The following is a 23,832-nucleotide window of genomic DNA, read 5'->3' on the forward strand; positions in this document are numbered from 1 at the left end:
ATCAGAGTTAATGTTCAGAAATGTTCATCACGTACCACAAGGTTTCCAATCACCATGACCAGCATGAAAACAATAAGGCACATGGTTTGGCCTGCGACCTCCATGCAGTCCCACATCGTTTCTATCCATTCTCCACACAGCACTCGAAATACAATCAGGAAAGAGTGGAAAAAGTCATGCATGTGCCAGCGTGGAAGCACACAGTCACTGGAGATCTTGCAGACACATTCCTTGTAGCTTTTCCCAAAGAGCTGCATCCCAACCACAGCGAAAATGAACACAATGATGGCCAGCACCAGGGTCAGATTCCCCAGAGCCCCCACTGAGTTGCCAATAATCTTAATCAGCATATTTAGGGTTGGCCAAGATTTTGCTAACTTAAAAACTCGAAGCTGAAAAACAGAAATGCAGAGGTATCATTGGTATTAGCTATGAAACAGAAGCTAGGTCAAAGTTGTTTAGCAGAGAATATCAGTTTCTGTAGATTAATTTTTTCTTCAGTAGGAACATATTATTTTAATGGAAACTAGGCAGCATGGAGTATTTGCCTAAACTGCAGTGTTCAGCATTTCATCTTAGTGATGCCATAGAAAAAAAAAACATAATTTATGTTTGTACCACATTTGAATTTATTATTTTTAGTATTATTAATATTATTTAAACATCTACTTACAGATGATTACTGAACAATTCTTAACAACATCTTGGAAGTTCATACTCTTTCCATCACCTTCACTACACCCTCTTTGCTGGCTTGGTTCCACATTTCCCTCAGCACCACACTAGGTCTTCCAATTTTAGTTTGACAACAATTTTTGAAGCAACAATTTGATGCTGATATTGTCATGTCTATTCAAATCATAAACACTAACTTAAATATAATATTCAGTAACCAAACCATGGTATATGAAGTTGGATACCATTGCAACTGGTGATAATAAACCAAGTCACTACTTCCTGCTCTATATATTAGGAAATAACCTAGGTTTTCAAGTAATGTGATAACTATTAGTAATACAGACTTTTAAATCAGGAATCTTGTGTCTGTAGTAAACGTACCTAGAACTTAGTTTGTACACTACACTAATTGCTATAAAAAAGACATTTCTAGTAGAAGCTCAATAATATTTCATTTTAAGTGATATCCTAAAGTCAGATTGTTATGACTCTTTGTTATGAGTAATAGAGTTACTAAATGTTTATTCTCCATGCTCATTAAAATAAATGTTGTGAAGAAAGGACCTACGTAGGGGCTTTATAAGTAACACAAAATAATATTCACAATACAAAGAATAAAAATGTTAAGATACTTTACGCTGGTGGCAATATGTTTTTACAGCTATTCAGCATTGATAAACCTTAATGAAATCACTATAATGAAGATTTACAAAATTCTCAAAAGGTAGAAGTTTTATGCTGGCAAAGGATATCAGTAGGATAGGATATCAATAGGGTAATTTGATATCAAAAGATATCAAAGGATATCAACTGTCAAATACCTTAAACTTGTACTTATCAAATATAGCTTTCAAATTAGACATATATGAAAAATGTGTGAGCCATTTAAGTATATAATACATCCTTTAGGCACTAGTAATTAGTACAGATATTACTTTTTTTTTTTTTTGAGACAAAATGCATGCAAATGTTTAATTATCAAGGTATTTACCAATCTGAATGACCGAAGAACAGATAGTCCTTCAACATTTGCGAGACCAAGTTCCATTAAACTAAGGCTAACGATAATACCATCAAAAATATTCCAGCCTTCTTGGAAATAATAATAAGGGTCCATGGCAATTATCTTTAGTACCATTTCTGCTGTGAATATCCCAGTGAATACCTAAAACAAAATGTAATTAATTAGTTGAGTTGTTATGAGAAATTTATATACCTCAGTAAATTTTTCTAAGCCAGTTGGAGTTCTCATACTTGTTACTTATACCTGTTACTATAAAAAAGAGCTGATTACTATCTCGAAATGGCATCTAAGTATTTCTAAAGACTAAAAACTGATAATTAAAAAAACCCTAAATCAGGACAGATACAGGAAGGCAGAGGATTGATAAAAAGCTATTCACCGTTCAGCAGTTCAGCTCCGGTTTTTATTTGACTGATATGTGCTGAACTATCCATCCAGCAGATGATGTGATATGATTCAGTGCTTTCAGTCCTGTTTCTAGAGTATAGTTCCAGTACAGCAAAAGAAGACTTGACAGCATTTTTTTTCTTGCTTGCAGTGTAAACACAAGTGTTAGAAAAAAAACTCTCTAAAGTCAGACTCTTTAAGGACAGACTTTCTAAGTTCTGTCTTTTAGGTCAGAGTTGAAATGTATGGGTGGAATAGACAGGGGAAGTTGGAGTTTCTTAGACTGGGCTTTTTGTAAGGATATAGAGGTTTCATGCACAGTTACTATTCTGTGTGATAGTTATTTCCTTTTGGGAAAAAGAACTTCATAGTGATAATGTTCTTTGAAATATCTAGAAGTCCCAAATATGAAATTACCAATGCCTCTTAAGTGTTTTAAAGTCCAGAATTTAACCTAACGCTTTTGCAATGGGTAGTGATCAGTGGTTTGTGGCAGCATAATAAAGAAGCTTTGAAGCATAGTGCAAAGCCACTAAAATCTTTTGAATAATCTGCACAACATGCAAAAGGTATCCTAGATGATCCAGAAGTCTACTACAGTATACTACTCTGCCTTGTGATAGCTCTTTACCCAGCTTGTTCTCAGTCCTCCTACAGTTAAGTTTTATGGAAGCAAAGCAGACATATTTATGTAACACTAACTAAACTCATTATTACCTTTTAATTTAAGAAGGTTAGGAAGTAGATATAATGCTGTGGAAATACTCACCATTGTCCAAGTGTAAATATTAGTATTTTTTTTAAGTGTTTTATTTTGAGAAACCAGAAATATAGCAATAAACACTATACAAATAAATTGATATTTCAGGCTGAGGGAGTTGTTCAGCTTGGAGAAGAGAAGGCTATGGGGAGAACTTTTAGTGGCCTTTTGATACTTAAAGGGGACTTATAAGAAAGACAGGGACAGACTTTTTAGTAGGGCCTGTAACAACAGGACAAGGGGTAATGGTTTTAAACTAAAGAGGTAAATTTAGAACAGATATTAGGAAGAAATTCTTTAATGTCAGGCACTGGAGCCGGTTGCCCAGAGAAGCTGTGGATGCCCCATCCCTGGAAGTGTTCAAGGCCAGACTGGATGGGGCTTGAGTAACCTGGTCTAGTGGAAGGTGTCCCTGTCCATGGCAGGGGGTTGGAGCTAGATGATCTTTAAGGTCCCTTTCAACCCAAACCATTCTATGATTCTATGAAATAATCAGAAGAATGTAACAGGTATTGCTATCTGTGGTATACAGAACACAACGAAGATTATACTTGACAAAACTGTCATACTTGTCAAAATAATTGAAAAAAAAACAATGAGAAACATTTCAATTTGAAATATGTTGTTCACAAAATAATCCATTCCATCCTCAAAATACTTCTCTTGAGCATAACTTCATCCTCAAATACATAAAAATACATTTTAACAGAAGTAAACTCAAGTTTTCTTGTAATTAGGTAAGACTTTTAAGTACTGAATGAATTTTAGTACTATGAAAATGAATCATTGCATTTTAGAACTATTTCTTCCTTCTTGTTAAAATGCTACAGAAAGGACAGAGTCATATTTGTCATATTTAATTTATCCTCAAACAGACCATGATGTCACAAGCAAAGAGTAAATTAACATATTTTGAATAGAAATCACAAAATTAAGGTTAATAGATTAATACAGTGAGAAACAGAGAATTTAATTGAAACCAGCAGGACTAGTATTCACTGCAGATATATATAGTCCTAATTAAGGATACTGGATTGTTACGAAGATAGTTAAAAATATGACTGTTGCTAGCTTAGAATAAAAAAAACCCATAAAAATATGAGATGTGAAAAGGCAAAAGACCTTGTAAGTATAAATTGTTTGAGAGAAATAGTTCTAATAATATGACAGAACAACATTTTAAAAGACAATATTCTGTAATCTGTGATGAATATAAGAATATGCCAGCAATCAGATCTTTGTCCAGGAGAAAATAAACTAATGCACACAAGAACACATAGGTAATAAGCTCAATTTTAGTTCTATTTTTTAAAAAAGTCATAGAAGGATGTATTACCAGTACATATAAAGAAAATATTTAGACTTTAAAACATACTTGGACTAAGGAATCTGTTACTGCTCCATTTAAATATTAGCATAATTTTCAAAACTAATCTTTCTGAATTATTAGTTTAGAACATTTGGTTGGTTCTGATTTTCAGGACTGCATGCTGTGTGAGTCAATCCATACATCTCCTGTGTAAACTACTGGTAGTTATGTGACCCGGTAAAAAATTAAAAATGTACAAATATTCTTCTGAAACAAACACTTGCAAGGGTCAGTCCTCTGCTTCCTGAGCATTAGAAGCAAATTGAGAGAAACAGATGAGAACATTTAAGTGTTATGCCACATTTAGATAGCTGTTCAGAAAAGTAATTACATGTAACCCTAAATCTCTGGATCAAGTTACCTAAAGTGGCAAGGACTTACTGCTAACAAGAAATATATCTTTCTTGGAGATGTACTTTCACTGTAGCGTAGTTTAAAAAAATACAGAGAGAAATTCTGACATCTGAATATTTCATCAATTTCCTGCAGAAAAAAAATATTTTCTGTGCTAGAATATCAGTACTATGGCTAAAATTAGATAATCTACCTTAATATTTTACAGAAAACCCCCAAGGTAGACTTCAAGAAATACGACAATCCAGTGAAGACTGTACTTCCACACATATTCAGTTATTTCATTATAGTGGTTACAAAATAATTCATGAAAGTTAAAGGCTCCAGTAAAAATCGCTTTATCTATGAAAATCATATATACAGTTTTTAAGCTGATAATAAAAAACAAAATGGAATAAATTTAAAACCAATGTAAAGCATTTATGCACTTTTTCTTTTAGAAACAGGTATTTTTACCCCAAGTACTGCATGACAAACCACTTACCAGGTTCCCTACAGAAAGGACACTGCTAAACTGTTCTGTCATTGGGTAGTGTTCCATGGCCATAAACAAGGTGTTTAAAACAATGCAAATAGTTATAGCAAGATCAACAAATGGATCCATCACAACTAAATTGACGACATGTTTTACTTTTAACCATGGACTCCAGCAATCCCAGATCAAGAAAGTATTTGCAAATCTGTACCAGCATGGTGGGCATTTCTGTCTGGATTCTTCAAGTTCTGGAAAAAAAAAAATAGAACAAAATTAACAAATAATGACTATTCCAATTATATCTATTGGAAGTTTTGTTTAACATATGTAAAAAGATTAAATCATTCAAATAAACAGCTCATGCTGACACGGGATATCCCTCACTTATGTTTAGCCATCTTAAACTTCTAGTTTATTTAAGCTCCTCTACAACCAGTGGACAGTGAAGTTGTCTCTAAAGGGTGAATCATCTCAGACATCTATCTAAACAGCGAAATGTGGTTGTCACTTTCCCATGACAGTAGGGAGAGTCTAGACATTTAGCTTAGGTTACTTGACTGACTGACAGCAGATGTCTTAATTTTGGATATTAAAAGTTAACATGACTCCATCATCAGTGAGCTATATATAAATATATATATTTTTTTTTGTTAAGTATATAACATGAGTACGTATTTTGATTTGAGCTACTAGAAGTATTATATTTGCTACTACATTAAACCACTACAATATCATAACAGATAAATGACTCAGTGTGCATACTTATCATTGCTTATTTGAATCAATACTTTTAACATACAGAATGCCTGTTTTCTTATTTTAAAATTTCATTTGACTTTGAAAATTCTTGTACAGTTACAGCATCTATCAATTGAGGAAGAGAAGAGCATGTTAGTTTTAGCAGAACAGCTCTGCTCTCAATTAGAATCTTTACAAACTATTTTTTCTTCCATTTCACTGTCGATATTTTCGAAGTCACAGAATAAGTAAATTTTGAATTAATAATAGCAAGGATGAATGTCAATGTGATGGGACGTTTAAGGACAGCCCAGAAAGAAGATAGATATTTGTTTAAGTGAGAAATACTTAGACTACAAAATATGTAAGAAATGGCCACAACAGTTTCAATTAAATTTCTGCATAGTGGCATCAACCCAAATCTGCAATTTGCCAGTTTTCAGACATCCCTTACAGCACAAGGTCTCCATCATCATGACTCTTATGGGTGATTTTGCTAAAATAGCAAACATGCTGTTTTACTGTATTTGTTAATAAGGATTTAGTGCTAAACTCTACACTTTGAGGCCCAGTGAATTGATTTTTGCCTCTAATATTGTCCTGTATGGGTGGAATTGCAGGAAATTAAAAGCTGTTGCCAGAGGCCTCAAACTCATTGAAACTAACAAGCTCTTCCATTAAATCAGACTGTAGCCTCCAGGCAGAAAAGGGTGTTGTAAGTAGTGAAAGTCCTCATAACAAAGGCAGTGCTTCCAAAGGAATATATGGATTGGGTGGAATAATCACATTTCTGAACATGTAACTCAGGATGCTGAGATGTGGGATGGGACTGGCCTTGAACAAAAGTGACCACTCACACTGGACACTGAGTTGGCACAGAAGATTCCATTGCTTGCACTTAGCAACTTCTGGAATAATGGAAACCAGATGTGGGTAGGAGGTGACTATCAGGATATAGTTACATTGACCTGTTTCTTCTGGCCAGAAGAATGGAAGGACAAACTATTCAACTGGAGGAAGAGAATCATAGAATCATAGAATAGTTTGGTTTGGAAGGCACCTTAAAGATCACCTAGTTCCACCACCCTGCCATGGGCTGGGACACCTTCCACTAGACCAGGTTACTCGAAGTCCCACTCCACCTGACCTTGAACACTTCCAGGGATGGGGCATCCACAACTTCCCTGGGCAACCTGTTCCAGTGTCTCAACACGTCCACATTAAAGAATTTCTTCCTAATGTCTAATCTAAATCTACCCTCTTTCAGCTTAAAGCCATTACCCTCTAAGGAGATATCCTCCCTACCTGGGAGGAGAACTAAGAACCGCACACAACAAGAATCAAGAGGTACCAACAGTTCACACTTCACGCGTTTGTGAGAATGGCTTGCAAATACTTTTAGAAGAAAATAGGTGATATAAGCCTTATATTCCTGACTATTAGTTTGGGGTCTATTTGTTTCTCTGAGAGCAAAGGACTTCAACTATATTTTAATTCTGACAAAGTAATCCTAAGAACACTGTAAATTTTCTTGGTAATTTCTTGCCCTTTTAGAACATGTGTTGTCGGACATCCACCAGGCAGCTGTCACACTGTGCCAGTATCCAGCAGATAGATCCTTTAAGCTTATAAAAGTATTTTAATGGCATATGTATGTAGTGTGAGTGTACTCAGTTTTCATTAAATAAGCAAAACATTTCCAACAATGTATGCTTTCTCATATAGTAAATATAGTATCTTTTTATCTTTGATATACTTACCTAAGAAGGTTTAAGAAATGCTTAAGGAAGGCAGTTCATGCGCGTTGCCATGGGTTGATTACAGTTGCTTGTTTTCTTTAAAACTATTTCTTTTCATTCCAAATTCCTATTGTCTATCCTTGGATTTTATGCCTTAAGGCAATGACTGTTCTAGCACATCACTGCCGTTCATAGCAATTCCTGTGTGTCTTAATTGATCCTGTTAATGTTTTATATGAAGAAATCCTTGTACTTTCTGTTTGGGGCTCTGGCAGTCCCCTAGCTATGATTATTTTGTCGTTGTTAGTCCACTCAGTAGAGTAATATTATGGAAAGTGTCATGAAAATTAAATGACTAAGCATTTAGAAATGCTAGTTAGTAAATGATCTTAGAAATTCTCAAAAGCCTTTTGTACCTGATGTTCAGAGATTTCACACGTCCAGTTTTACACGTACAAAGGTAATTATGTACATAATTGTGCTGCACATGTAGTTAACAGAAATTCACTGAACTGCCTGTCAGATAAAATGCATCAAATACCTTCCATTGTATTTGTAAGTATGCTGACTATACTCATTGCTCTTTGTCTGGCAGCAGAATCTTCCAGCATTTCCATGGAAATTTGATAAGAACTCAGTCTTCTTTTTCTTATTTCTGTTTCTGTAGCGGTGCCCTGTAAATGAAATACTGGGGAATTAAACCAACTTTCAACAGCCAATTAATAATATTTACTGTATAATACTGTACTGATAATCAAAATCATCTTTGTGCAGCATCCTAGACTTCTCTTACAAACTGAAGGTTTCTGTTCCTGTAGGAATTTGAGAAATTCAGTGGGAATTTTGTACAGTGCTACAAATAATCAAGTGGGGGACATAATACCAAGGCAATGTGGGACCAATGAGTGAACAAAAGTTTTGCTAGGTATCTCTTTGCTACTGACTATTATTATTCTTTCAAGAAAAAATGATCAAAGTTGAAACTTGTCACTTTAATTTCCAGCAGCTAATCATGTTAAATAATTAAAGCGAGTACAGAAAGTGAACTACTATTTAAGAAAGTAACTCTGATACAAGAAACATGACTATAATTGTAGGAATTGATTATATCTCTAATTCTATATACTACATTCCTAACGTGATAAGTGTGGTTGGAAAACTTTATATGAGAAAAAAATCACCTTATTTAGTATTTCTTCTACCTAATTATTACTGAAAAGCTCATACTGAATTTGTGATATATTCTTGCAGTGAATGTGCAAGCCTTCTCTGTTCTGTATGGCTTCTAATCGCCTTTGCTAAGCATTATTACCCGGCTCTGATTTAAATGTGCCTAATGTGTCACTACTCTGTAGCGTGTAGGTGTCCTGGTAGCTGCTCTTCTTTTCTTCTGGAGTGTGGCCTGGGGATTTAACACAGGAGTGGATTAAGAAGTTCCTAAATCTTGGTTTCTGGTTTTCTGATTCTGTGATTCATGGAAACCACTCACTTTTTTTCTCATTATTCTCTCCGTATCCAGAAAAAGAACAAAAACGCATGCAGAACTCATAAGGGATTTCAAAGTCATCTGAGTGTGAAGATGAAAAACCATTTCTGAGCATTCACTAGTACTGTTTCTTTAAAGAAAGCTCTTGAGTTAAATGGCTAATTTCAAGTGAATGTATTTCTGAAATAGAACTATAAACACAAAACCTCTGAGGTAATCTGGTTGAATTTCTGGTATGAAGGTCTATATCAAGATAGGAGAGAAACAAAAATAAAAATAAATGTATAACAGTAGTAATGAAATCTCAATACTTATCAAAATATTTTCAAGTTAAATACAATGCTATTATAGCCACCAAAATACCATACTGAATATATATTAAAATACTATGTATGAAAAAATATGAAACAGACTGAAATACAAAGTAATTACAAAGGTACAGAGGATTTTTACATACTTTCCTCAAGTAAGTGATAAGAAAAGCATCTTCAACATAAATTCTGTAAGGGCTATTTCAATTAACTATCATGGGATTAGTAACTGCATTCTGCTTAATTTTGCAAGTGGTTTCCTGTATGTATTTGCAAGTTACATATCAAATGTCTACCTTTGTTGATCAGGTGAAACTGTATACAAATTGTTAAATTCAATTTATGCTTTTTTCTTTCTATGTGTGGATCCCTTGCTATAGTCAAGGAGAATATAATACTTTGCTGAGGCTCAGACATACCAGGTTAAGGACTTTTTTCCCCTTATGTTCTGTTATTTAGAAAGTATTGGAAGTTATTTCTCACAGCTCTAAGAAATTATAAGACATGCAGAGGTGAACAATAAGAAAAAATTCCATGCCTGAACGAAACTGTTTACTTATAATTACCTCTGGTATAAGCTGACCAGTAGGTGAAGTTAGAGTTGAAGGTCCTCCAACCAAAGAAACAACTCCATTGCAATCCACAGTGCTGTGCATCTTCCCATTTACTGGAACAGCTGGTACCATTCTAGATGACACACTTGCCTGACTAATATTACTGTTGCGCCGTTCCCCATGTCGATTTGGAACAAAAAGAGAATCTCTTCTGCTCTCATTGTCTTCAAGAGTGCTGTGCTCATCATCAGCAAAGTCATTTTCAGATCCTATATCCTTTGCATGACCTCTGAAACTGAAAATGCTTGTTTTGCTGTTGCGCCTTGGTGAGAACAGGGAACCACGAATGCTTAGCAAAGACTGTAAAAGAATTGATACAAATCAAAACAGCATTAGAACTGAGGTTTGAAGTTCTTGGCTTTTCAATGAATAGTTACAGTGCTGGAGGAAGGGTAGCCACTTTTTTCTTCAATACTATCAGTATCAGGGGAATGTGCTCATTAGGGGACCTGAAGTAGAGGGGAAAAATTCTTTTTAATGTAATGTATCAGGACTGAGGAAAAGTTGTGCAGAACATTTTTGAACAAAGGTGGCAGGCTGAATTTGTTTAGACCCATGACTGCTGGACACAGTTGTCAACATCACTATCAAGGTTTTGCAGGTATTTGTCTTTTATTCCTTCTATTAGAGAACAGAGTTAAAATCTTTTACTTTTCTTCCCTTCTTCATCCCCTGGGTTCCTATGGACCCAGGTAATGGTCACTGATCATTGTTTTCTATTCTATTTGCTAGAGGCAGAAGTGGTCTTAAGGTTGGCATTAAATTCCATCTAAGCTGATGTGAACAACTTGTCTGCCTTCTTCACAATAAGCTCAATAGTGGGAACAATATATGCAGTACTCTAAAACTAAAAGACAGAGGCAATGGCTTGGGGAAACTCTGGACGTACAGTATGAACATGACTAATAGCATACTTGTGCATATAGCACTGTGGAGGCTAGAGCAGGCTGCACACCTACCAGAAGGTACCACTTGGCCATCAGGCAGCTTAAAGCAGCCATTCATGAGACACAGAGTTATCTAAAGATATCCTCTTACAAATGAGAAAAATAAATTAGTGGTTGTTGGTAATTCATCTTTTAATTACAGTAGAAGCTGGTTAATGGAATGTTCTTCTCCCTTGCTACATATTTTATTAACAGCATTCATGAATAAATAAAATGAGTACTTATTGCAGAAAAAAAGAAACCTTGTGTTAAGCTTTCTTCAATTCTGCATTTGTACAGATCTTCTCATCTTGGAACATAAAAAACCTGGTTCAAGATGACTCTCAATTTTTCACTTGTTTTGCAGGTGGAAAATGCTCACTTGCAATAGCAGTGGGTTTTATCCCACGATAATTAAAGTGAACGTGAAAACTGCACTGTAATATATAAGCCTATATTAATACTGTGAAAACCAAACACTCAATATGTGCATATATCAATCCGTATGTAACTCTGTATATTCATACTCAGATTTATACATACACAGACATAATGTGTGCTCTGAACTGGCAGTACTGCCTGTTATAAAGGCTGGAAGGTGTTTTTATTGTTATGAGATGTATTTTTTCTGCTTTTACAACTATACCAAATTTTAATAATTTGGGCTGAAATTTTCTATGCTGGCTGTCAGCCTCAGGCCAATTTACTTGAAGAATATCAGCCAAATGATTTTGCTAACCCATTTATGTAAATTTGGATGGAGAAAAAGTGTTGTTTTGTTTATGCTGAAAGATAATTTTATCTAAAAAAAAAGCTTTAGCTGCTATAGAGCATAACAATGAATTCTGACCAAGTGGTACTACACCCTTTGTACATATATTTGTAAATGTATTTGGCCAATCTACAGTCCTTCAAGAAACCACACACTCACTAGGTTGCATCTGACTACTACCACTGCCCTTGGTTTTTTTTAGAGAATGTTTCCATGACTGCTATGTTTTGTTTGTAGTCCAATCTTTCCAATATGTGTTATCATGTTCTGAGCACAACTAATTGGATCAGGCCCCTCAGTGATCTGGGAGGAGTAATGCCTGCTCTGCAAGCCCCTGTTGGTTTGAGACAAAAGATACAAGCCAAAATGGCTGCAATTCTAACACATGTAGAGGCAGAAACCTATGCGTCTACATGCTCCTGGAAAGTAAGGTCTGAAAGGAAAGCTTGGCTTTTCTTGCGGGCTGCACCATTCATCTGCAATGGAATACTGTGTCAAAGGACTAAACCTCAACAGGGGCCAACTGGGCAGATGATGATAATCTCCTCTTACCATTCGACTGTGTCGTTTCATGCTCTGCCAACCTATTTCACCAGGGAGCTAACTGCACGACTAACAAGATAAACCACCTCTCCCTTTACCAGTTCTACAGCCTGTAATCCTTCCACTCTTGTGGCAGCTCAGTTTTATTTCATTTATATGCAGGCAACGTATCTTTTTCAGACTAGGCATCATCCCTTATATTTGACTAATTACTGAGGTTTTGTTTCAAATTAAGTTTTCCTCCCCTCAGTGCATTTATTTCAGTGAGAAGCATTTCTGCCACTGAATCTCATATTTAATATGAGTCTGTAAAGTAACACACTTGATATGAACATTAAATGCCATAAACGTTGGTAGTTAAACATGGGTAGTATTGGTAGCTAAATGTCATCTATTAGCTGAGAGCAGACAAGATTATTTTGAAGAGATGCATTTTGAGTGATTTTTCTACAAATACCATAACTGTGTGTAGACTTGAAATAGGCAAAGGTATCCTTAAGCGATGGAAGAGATCTTTTGATTTAAGGGAGTAGAGCTTTGAAGTTTGGGCTAAATGATTTCCAGAGGTCATTCCTAAATATTTTTTTCTATGATTGCAATGATGCTCCATCTTGTATAATGAATTTGTAATGAAAAAGAACAGTATGACTAAATTCTTATAAGTCCAGACGATGTCTACATAGTTTGTCTTTATTGTGAACTACTAGAGCTACTTCTCTCATTATCTGCCACTTAAAGATGCTAATTAAGGAAAACAATAGAAACTAATGATAGTGTGGAATTTCGTATGCAGGGTATTTTGATGATGTGGTCTGCTAAAAAACCCCACATATTGGTACAGTTTTAAAATTGATGCAGAACAGAGAACCTATGGTTGATTAATGCAAATATGTGAGTACTGATCAAAGAGTCTTTGATTCTTTCTCCAACCTACCAGATGCATCTTAATTTTCAGAAATGTTTTAATTAAATTTACAATTATCTTTGGTATGTTGGTTTTATCCCTTTTCTAATAGAATGGGTCAAACCATACCAAACTTCAACACTTTTAATGGTACTACCACTGGTTTTTTTCTTCACTCACCTTTTACATAAATTCCAACATGTGCAGCTGCTTTAATGTCATTCAAAACCAAATTAGAGTAGATGTACATGATTTAATAAAAAAAATAGTGCTGTACCTGGTGAGGAGATGTGAACCTTTTCTCATATGTCAATTGACTTCCTTCTGTGGAGAAGCGGAAACTTTTCCTCCTAATACTGTCTTCTGACTCGGACTTGGGGAACTTATCAATATCTCCTTTGTCCTCTGCTTCAGACATTTCTTTCTGTCTTCTTTTCTTCCTTCTGTTTCTTCTTTCTTTAGCACTCTTTGAGCTCAACTTTGATGCTTCTGAAGAACTTTCCAAGAGTTCTCCTAATCCCCCTACACCACTGAAATCTCTTGATGCAACTGATGCTGCTGCTACTGCTGCTGTTGCCTGTCAGGTCACAAAGCAAGGTATTCTTAGTAGGTGAAAAATTAACAACTTTATAGGCTTTTATCAACTGTTTTTATTACCACTGTGGTAATACTGCTGGTTGTACAACCCTGCATATGCAAATATACACAGACAAATTGAACTGAAGGTAAAGTATTGAGCTGTATAGCTCCTCATTGTTTAATAGCATAAACTACTTGAAGCATCAGCCTCAGCAGAAAAATAAAAATATTGTTCCTTAAAGACTAAGAATCATAGAATAGACTCAAAGAATCATTTAGGTTGGAAAAGACCTTTAAGATCACCAAGTCCAACCATTAAGCCAGGACTGCCAAGTCCACCATTAAACCATGTCCCTAAGCTCCGCATCTAGATGTTTTTTAAACACTTCTAGGGATGGTGATTCCACCACCTCCCTGGGCAGCCTGTTCCAACGCTTGACTACCATTTCAGTGAAGAATTTTTTCCTAATATCCAACCTAAACCTCCCCTGGTGCAACTTGAGGCCATTTCCGCTTCTCCTGTCGTTTGTTACCTGGGAGAAGAGACCGACCCCCACCTGCCTACAGCCTCCTCTCAGGCAGTTGTAGAGAGCCATGAAGTTCCCCCCTGAGCCTCCTTCTCTCCACACTAAACAGCCCCAGTTCCCTCAGCTGCCTCTCATAAGACTTGTGCTCCAGCCCCTTCACCAGCTTCGCTGCCCTTCTCTGGACACGCTCCAGCACCAATACGTCCCTCTTGAAGTGAGGGGCCCAAAAATGAACACAGTGTTTGAGCTGCAGCCTCACCAGTGCTGAGTACAGGGGGACAACCACTTCCCTTGTCCTGCTGGCCACACTGTTTTGGATACAAGCCAGAATGCTCTTGGCCTTTTTGGCCACCTGGGCACACTGCTGGCTCATATTTGGCTGGCTGTTGAGCAGCACCTCCAGCTCCTTTTCCTCCGGGCATCTTTCCAGCCACCCTTCCCGAAGCCTGTAGTGTTGTGTGGGGTTGTTGTGACCCAAGTGCAGGACCCGGCCCTTCTCCTTGTTGAATCTCCTATAACTGGCCTTGGCCCATTGGTACAGCCTGTCCAGATCCCTCTGCAGAGCCTCCCTGCCCTCAAGCAGATCAACACTACCTCCCAGTTTGGTGTGCCTGCAAATTTACTTGCTGCACAAGACACTGGTCTAAAATTAAGGCAGTCAAAAAAGTAGAAACATGATGTTTTTTCATGTATTTCAGACCTGCTTCCCCATTTTCTCTCAAGAAAACCCCCATGTCATAATCTAATTTAGCTGATCCCTTCTGAGTTTGAGAAAACTAATCCCTAACATCCACCATATGAGTTAGTGTATCATAATCCAACTAGCAGCCTGCAAGAAGTTGAATCCATCCTTTCCTCACTGTCTTCACAGCAAGGACACTCCCCACACTTGCCTGGCAACAGGCACACCCTCTAGACATGTCTGCAACCCCTCTTCACGTTTGCTTTCCTGCATTTCCCACTGTAACAGCACTCCGGGTCTTTGTTATAGATACACACAAGTAACTCTATTGTCTGTTGCTGACGTGGCCATAGAGGAGAAAAAGTTTAGGTTTCTTCTCTGATACAAAGAGATGAGATGACTTACTGGAGCAAAAAGCCATCCCAAAACTTAGGACCAGTATCTTCACTGACAGTGGCCAGCCTACCTCACTTGGTTCGTTAGGGAAACCAGTTCATTTAGTCATCAAATAAAGGAAGAATTGAGAGTGTTTCCAGTACTTTTCCCAGAAAGAACTGCCTGGGAGATTGCAATGAAATTCTGCAGTGGAAATTATGTTTGGGAAGTTAACAGGCTGCTGTGAACTTACAAAAAAAGGGTGGTGTGGTAAATGGCAAGAGACTAGAATTATATAAGATGACCAGTAATTATCCAGCAAAACATATTATATTCAATGCCACATATTTCAGGAATGATGACATCTCTCTCTACAGCAGGAAAGGATAGTTTGAAACCTCATAGTATGAATTAATGGCTTTCTGCACCACAATATCCAACCCATGCTATACAAGTTGACTTGATACAGACTTTTTCTGCTAAATGGGGTATTAAAAGGATTCTGAAGTGTTTTCAATTCAAAAAAATTATACTCAAAATTTTGTCACACTGGTTTCATGATGTTGTCCTTCAAATGCTCTAACAGAAAGAAAGGCAGCAGACGCTGAGTTATCACCCATCTACTTCATAATACTGACATCAAAGGTCAAACAAGTGGAGCAATCCAAAGACTGCTGTGATGATTTAGGTTTATGGATGAGTATTTTCAGTGTCAAGGGAGTGAAGAGACGGGTCCCATACTCATTTTTGTCTCACCTTGTAATGCCTACTTTCAGCTAATATTTTCATGTACAAAAGGGATCTTCACTGTAATACTGCTTTCCTTAATAATGAATTGAGTGGACATTCATTTAAAAAAGTAACAACTTTCCAGGGCTATTATCCAGCCTTCCCTGTATTCTCTGTTTCATATGGTTCTATTTTTCTCCTAATTCTGGATCAGCTTCATCTCTGGCCCCACTCTTAAACACACAAACATCTAGATGTGCCTCCTGGTATTTTTTGATATAATATGATTTAGTGTCTTTCATGGATGAAAATATCAGGGTTTTTTTTTTTAAAAAAAACAACCACCTATTCCCTTCTGATATTTAACTTTTTTTTAAATTTGAATTTTGTAGGATTCTGATTTTTCTTTAGTGATTTGGAAGTGATAAGGTTTAATGCCTAAAATAGAGATATGCTAATTAGATTTCACAGGTCATGCATAAAGCTTTCTTTTCAAGAAAAAGAAGCAGTTTCACTTTCTGGTAGCACTTTACAGAATCATTCTAACTTACTGAAAGTAGCTGTAAAATACTACCAAAACTATAGTCTCATAGAAGATTCTAGTTTGTTATCATTTAATAAAAATTGTCCTGTTGAAAACTATGATATGCCATATGAAAAGCAATAGAAAATCAGTCCAGAAACTAGGCAGATGTCTGACTCACAGAGCTGAACTCTTGCATATATTTTACTTTCAGATAAGAAAACCTCACACAAATATATATATTAAAATGTCTTTTTTTGCATAAAAATTTAAATAATTTTATTCTCTTTTCACAGAAAACAAAGATTACTTTAAAAGTACTCTGAAGTAATACCTTTGTTATAAATATTGCTAGTCTGTTCTAAGGATATATAAACTTCTGATTGACTTCACTGTGCTTGAATTAGGGACATGATGCAATACCTTGCTGGTAGAAACCTAAAATAACTCTGATTTCAATACTTCCCTCTATTTTCTGAATGCTGGGGAAGAACTATTAAGTATAGCAAGCCTGGCAATTCTCACTCAGACTGTAAACCAGAAGTAATGTCACTAGACTTTCTTCATGCTGTTCGTAAGATCTGTAACATAAAAGTATCATGAGCTATGGCTACAGAACACCCTTATTACAAATATTTTACTTCTAGTCTTTTGATGACCTTAGTGGAACTCTTTTCTGTACCATTAGCTTGTCTTTTTGCTATTTCTTTGTTTTGTTTTATTTTATCTTAATAGAATTATAGAATCATTTAGGTTGAAGAAGACCTTTGAGATCATCAAGTCCAACAGTTAACCCAGGACTGCCAAGTCCATCATTGAACCATACCCCTAGGCACCATTACTTCCTGATTTTCATTGCCTATTTCCACTTCTATAACTTTTGTGGTAAACAAGACTTTTTTTCTTTCTGTAACTCATTGCATTTTTATGCAATTTATACATATTCTAACTCATAAAAAAAATATTATCCTTGCCTGAAGAACAAGGCTGTTCGGCAAATAAAATTTTCTCCATTACCTGAGCTTCTTCTTGTTGCTTCTTCAGTTGTTCCAGCATCTGTTGAAATTCTGCCTCTTTCTGCTCTGCTTCTTCCATGGTTGCTTGATTCTGTTCTTCATAGGCCATGGCAACCACAGCCAGGATCAAGTTGATCAGGTAGAAAGAACCCAGAAAAATCACCAGAACAAAAAATATCATGTATGTCTTCCCAGCAGCACGTAGTGTCTAGGGAGTAGAAAGCATATCTATGTATTATTCTACCACTTATCTTTGTTACTGCAACAACATTATGCTTTCAGCTCATCTACAAATAAGCCTATCATATATTTTTGTATGTCACCTACAGTTTACTTTAGATGTCATAAAAATTTCTTACCAACTGATACAGGTTTTCCCAGAAGTCCTGAGTCATTAGCCGAAAGAGTGACAAAAAAGCCCAACTAAAGGTGTCAAAACTTGTGTAACCATAGTTGGGGTTTCTACCAGCTTTCACACAGATATATCCCTCTGGGCACTGCCTATGTGAAAACCAAAGAGGAGGTACTTTGTTACAACTTTTCTTTCTTTCTAGAACATATTTATTATTTTTTGGAACAATATGCATTATTTTTCCACAGGAAATCCATGAATTACAATTAAATTCATTCAGGGAAAAAAAAAAGTCTTGAGAAAAGAACTAATAAGACTATAAATGAAAGATACCCTTTCCAGCTGTTGAAATGGTCGAAATATTTAAATTCTCCTCAGTCTCATTTTGCAAATAAAATCTTTATGCCAAATGAATAATTTCCTGGCAGAAATAATTGCTAAAATATTGTTAAGGTTACAGAAAGATTAAACAATATTATTAGCTAATTCCAATTGTACGTTTAGGGATCTCCCACATAATGCTGAGTTCACTGTTGCCATTTAGGTATTGGGAGTTCAGCTAAGAATTCTAGGCTCATAATGGGGCACATATGTATGGCAGAATTTTCCAGTAATGGAAAAGAGTTAGGCTTGAAAAATAAAGATTCAGTCTTGAATTATGAAGTCAATACCACGCCTTCTTAATATTTTACATAATCTCTTTCTCAGTTCTAACCTTTGCTTTCATCCTACTTTCTTCAGTCAGTGCATCTCCAAAATAGACTTTACAAGAGTTTTTTATCATTAACACCAACATCATTTTCCAATCAAGCTGGAAGAATGACTTATTATTTGGTTTAGTCAGAAAGTAAAATAATTTGACTTAATTAAGTAATCATTGTTTAGCAGCAAAACTCTGTAAGTTCTTTAACATGGCTAAATACAGAGTTACAACTGCTACAGATAGGTTTCATGTTATTTCTTTTTCTACAGAACATACCAAAGGATTTTTGAAAGGCTCTTACCCTGCGTCAGAGCTATTACCACAAAGTAGGGCATCTCTTTGTCCTTCCAAAATGTAAAAATGAGCTGTGTAGAAAGCATTAGAAATATACGTGAATAAATCAAATTAAGTGGAAAGTACTAAAAAGCAAAATAAAAATAAATTGTAATAAAATCGAAGTGGCTAGCTGCTGGTCACTTTGTAGTTTGTTTAGGAGCCCTTCTGGTTATTGTACTTGTTTATTGTATGTATTTGATCTCTGTCAGTCAGTGACCCTAAGCAGTTCTACATAAGGCAGAAATACAAATGTTCTTTGTTTGTACACAAATAGTTGCATACTATAGCCAAAAATATATTAAAAATAGTTACATCAGACATTCTTACTTTCATCCTCAATGTAATCCTTCCAGTTAAATGTGCTCACTGTCATATTAACAAATGTACCATTTTCATCCATTGTGCTGTTAAAGTAGGAAATAACATTTATTTCAAAAGTAGAATTGTCTGGAGGCCACTGCAGGCATTTATTCCTCAAGTTGCCCATGAACAGCTGCAGCCCTATTAGTGCGAATACACTCAGACAAAACACAGTCAGGATCATTACGTCCGAGAGCTTCTTCACAGACTGAATTAGGGCTCCTACAATAGTCTTTAGGCCTGCAAAGAGAAAAGATCCACAGATTTATCAAAGAGTATCTTTGCCCTTCCCGTATAATTAAGATGTCATGCAGACACTTAAAAAAATATTTTTTATTTTTCAAAAAGTAAAGCTTCATAAGCAGCCTCAGAGCTTGTGAAGATGAAAGAAAAAGATTCTTTTTTATGAATATGCAATGTACATATATTCCAATAAATTGAATATATAATGTTATTCTCAAGCAGGAAATTTTATCAATCATGCTTTCCTTTTACAGTGTTGATTTAATTTTTTAATTTTTCTCTGCATTTAATATTCTGCCAATGATTCATTTTCCAGTTAATATTACATATGACTTCACAATAGTATGAAGATAGTACAGAGATAGAATTGCAAGTAATTTTGAAGAAAAAAATCATTTGCATTTGATAAACTTTCCTGTTCAATATTTATGTCCTTTTTGGTAGCTTTTTTTCTTGTTACTTGGTTGTCTTTAAGACTAATGTCAATTTTAGGTGTAAAATAAAGGAAAAAATTCAAAATCAAGAAAGCCATAGCGCTAAAGCTTTTTTAATGTAGAGACAACTTGTTGTAACAAAATGCAGAAAAACAAAGCAAAATAACCCATAGGCCTCATATTTTATGTTTCATGCAAGAATCTGTTAAACTCAAAGGCTGATTTTGCAAAATAAAAGAAGCTAGTGCTGAAAAGGCAAAGAATCATAATCCAGGCTTATGATCCATGCCTTTTTTTAACTTTTTTTCTTTTTTTTTTTTTTTTTTTTGGCAACACGAGCAGCAAACAGCAAGACTTATGCTCAAAAGAAGTGAATTCAACTTCAATGGAACGAAAGTCAGCCTCGGTGTTTAACCTAGCTCTCACCTGGAATGACCGATATTGTTTTCAAAGCTCGGAGAACTCTGAATGTTCTCAACGCTGAGACATTGCCCAGGTCCACAAACTCTGTCACATATCTGTAATAGGGGAGTTCACACACAAACACAATGACAGCACACAAATAACAGTTGGAGATACGAGGGGCCTAACACCTTACACCAACTACTTCTTACCTGGGATTACAGAAATAGTTTTCAAAGCTCTCAATACTCTGAAAGTTCGAAGAGCTGAAACATTGCCTAGGTTTACAAATTCTGTTACATACCTGTAGGATTAAATCACAGTTATTTAGAATTGAGGCAGAGCTTATACTAATTATGTGGGTTTTCAAAACCTCTGTGGCAATATTAGTAATCATGCTTCAAAATTTACCTGTCTCTTCAGTACACCTACTGTTATAATTTTTATTTTCATCAATTTTGCTTAAATTTCAATGAAGCGAAACTCACTGATTTGTATTTGAACAGCTAATTAAACTAATTAGTTTGCAATAGGGTGGTGACATGAAGTCAAAGGTATGGCTTCCATTCTGGTGAGCAGAAAAATGTAGGACATGAAATTAGTGTCCCTCAGCTCGATGCTGGCTCCTGCCATATTTTAATTTCATTTATGAGCACTAGAATGTGTGATACAGTGCCTAAACTTCACAGGTTACAGAAGTTAAATACCTTCAAATCAATATACGTACTGAAATAATATTTGTCACTAATTTCATGCCCTAAAAGCTTAAAAAGTTCTTGAACCACTTACGCCATTAAAATGACACTGAAGTCAAGCCAGTTCCATGGGTCTCGCAAAAAAGTAAAACCTTCTAAGCAGAAGCCCCTCGCAAGAATTTTGATAAGTGATTCAAAGGTATAAATTCCAGTGAAAGTGTACCTGAAAAACAGCAGAGCAGGAATAATGAATTTTTGCATACTTATGCTTATAGACAATGCCATTCTTTATCAAAGATGACTTACAAGAAAAGAAGTATGTAGAAGTGAATGGAGGAAATAATGAACTTGCCCCAAACATTTAAGAATATAATCATTGTTCAGTAGATGAAATTTGAACCTGACACATATACACTGTTCATTTTCTAAAAGGTTGATCTAATCTCGGTTTTTGTGCTTGCAAATAATTTCAGACTCTAATATTTATAGATATGTTCAGACTTTGGTCTTTATATCTACATTCTCCAGCACTCACAGAGCTGCTTATTTGCTTGCATTCACAAATCGGGTAGATGTCTAAGTGTAACAAAAAATGAAGATATTTTTTTTTAAATGTAGAAATCAGAGAGCTTTGTGAAAGTCAGTTCTTGGTAATAACTATACTCATGCCTTTAATACAAGTTTATTTCATAAATAATCATTAAATATAAGAAAGCATGCCCAGACTGCTCTTTTTTAAAGGTGTGGAGCATGATTACCAATTTACCTCGTGTGAGAACAACCATTCATTTAAAAACACAGAATAGTCAGTTATAACCAGCGAAATGCAGGGACTTCCTCAGACCCACACAGGTCTGTGTGGACCTCTGGGATAAAGGAAATCTGCCTACAGACCCTACTGGTCTCCTTTCAGACTCTCAGCAACCCTAACAAGCCATAGTCACGTTAAACATACTGGGAACAGAGTGCAGTTTCTAAATACAGCATTCAGAGTAAGATTCCTTAATGCAGTGAAATAAATAAACAGAAGTCAATAATGGTTATTGGAGAAAAGGGGGTAGTGAAAGAACCCACAAGTGGTTAGAACCAGGTTTTTCATGAGTAGTATTATTTCAAAGAAAAAAAAGACACTCAACCTGGCTTGTATCCAAAACAGTGACCAGCAGGACAAGGGAAGTGGTTGTCCCCCTGTACTCAGCACTGGTGAGGCTGCAGCTCAAACACTGTGTTCATTTTTGGGCCCCTCACTTCAAGAGGGACGTATTGGTGCTGGAGCGTGTCCAGAGAAGGGCAGCGAAGCTGGTGAAGGGGCTGGAGCACAAGTCTTATGAGAGGCGGCTGAAGGAACTGGGGCTGTTTAGTATGGAGAGAAGGAGGCTCAGGGGGGAACTTCATGGCTCTCTACAACTGCCTGAGAGGAGGCTGTAGGCAGGTGGGGGTCGGTCTCTTCTCCCAGGTAACAAACGACAGGAGAAGCGGAAATGGCCTCAAGTTGCACCAGGGGAGGTTTAGGTTGGATATTAGGAAAAAATTCTTCACTGAAATGGTAGTCAAGCGTTGGAACAGGCTGCCCAGGGAGGTGGTGGAATCACCATCCCTAGAAGTGTTTAAAAAACATCTAGATGCGGAGCTTAGGGACATGGTTTAATGGTGGACTTGGCAGTCCTGGCTTAATGGTTGGACTCGGTGATCTTAAAGGTCTTTTCCAACCTAAATGGTTCTATGATTCTATAATATTTGAAAGGAAAATGTGTATCTGTATTTGCTTAGAGAGCAAATATGCATGTATAACTGTGAACAAGAAAGAGAAGCAGAGATACTTTGTGGTTTCCTTACTCTGCCAGCTCTTTGTTACTCCTTCATAGGTACGGCCCCTTCTGAGCAGTTTGAGTTTCTAGTGGTTTGAGTGCTGTGTGTGCTTGCTGTGGCTGGCAGTTGTGAGTTTGCATCAGTGAGCCATGATGAATGTCCCACTGTACTGAGATCATGGATACTCATGAAATACATGGCTGGCCTCACCATTGGCATGCAACAAATTTAAATCACATTTGTAGTTCTGGAGCTCCTTTTCTGATTTACAGCTCAGAACACCCAAGGAAAAGAGCTCATGTTTGTACATTATGGTAGAAGTTCAGATATTCCTCAGACATAATTTTGAAACAAGACATTACTCTTAAACCATTTGAATTATTCAGGAGGGAACCAGAAAGATACTGATGATCTCATGGAATCTGATTCTGCATAACTCTGGAAAAACCCATGCTGGCATGCAACTTTCCATAAATGCTTCTGGTTTGGAGTTACACACAAAAAAAGATGTAAAAATAAAGAAGTAAAGATGTTTAACTTACTCTACATTCTTTGTCCAGTCTGGAGGATTACTCATGGTCATAAATACACAGTTGGTCAAAATAGTGCACATGATAAGCATGCTGAATAATGTAGATTGTAGTCAAGGCACGTAAGTAAAAAAATTACGGCAGTTTTATAACACTGAAATTAGTACTAGAAATATTAAGTGTATAAAAATATGTACAAAGAACACGACATTCCAAATAAAATCTGAAAATACAGTTTCACACGTAATTTTATCCATTCTAAATGGTATACCATCTGGCATGTTATGGTGCACTTACTGTAAAACAATGCATTACTTTTGGAATTATGGCAGGTTTAGGATTTAAATGAAACTTAAAACACATCCTTAAGTCTGTAAAAATATGAAATAAGTACCCAAACGTAATTACTCATTGAAGCCAGCGAAATCATTCTAAAAGATCTTTAGGCAGAGGTTGA

The 23,832-nt window shown here is 36.1% G+C and overlaps 1 protein-coding gene across 1 annotated transcript in view; it reads right to left on the reverse strand.

Moving 5' to 3' along the window:
• The window catches only part of LOC119152714 (sodium channel protein type 2 subunit alpha-like), a 78,713-nt gene that overhangs the window by 34,134 nt on the left and 20,747 nt on the right, over positions 1 to 23,832 (reverse strand). Inside the window, 13 exon segments of the mRNA XM_037398340.1 lie at positions 36 to 392; positions 1,670 to 1,843; positions 5,057 to 5,295; positions 8,066 to 8,198; positions 9,888 to 10,235; positions 13,358 to 13,657; positions 17,513 to 17,719; positions 17,871 to 18,012; positions 18,868 to 18,931; positions 19,230 to 19,502; positions 20,554 to 20,645; positions 21,131 to 21,259; positions 23,388 to 23,477. Coding sequence (XP_037254237.1) covers positions 36 to 392; positions 1,670 to 1,843; positions 5,057 to 5,295; positions 8,066 to 8,198; positions 9,888 to 10,235; positions 13,358 to 13,657; positions 17,513 to 17,719; positions 17,871 to 18,012; positions 18,868 to 18,931; positions 19,230 to 19,502; positions 20,554 to 20,645; positions 21,131 to 21,259; positions 23,388 to 23,477 — 2,548 coding nt within the window.

This window comes from Falco rusticolus, chromosome 8, assembly GCF_015220075.1.
Source record: "Falco rusticolus isolate bFalRus1 chromosome 8, bFalRus1.pri, whole genome shotgun sequence".
NCBI lineage: Eukaryota > Metazoa > Chordata > Aves > Falconiformes > Falconidae > Falco > Falco rusticolus.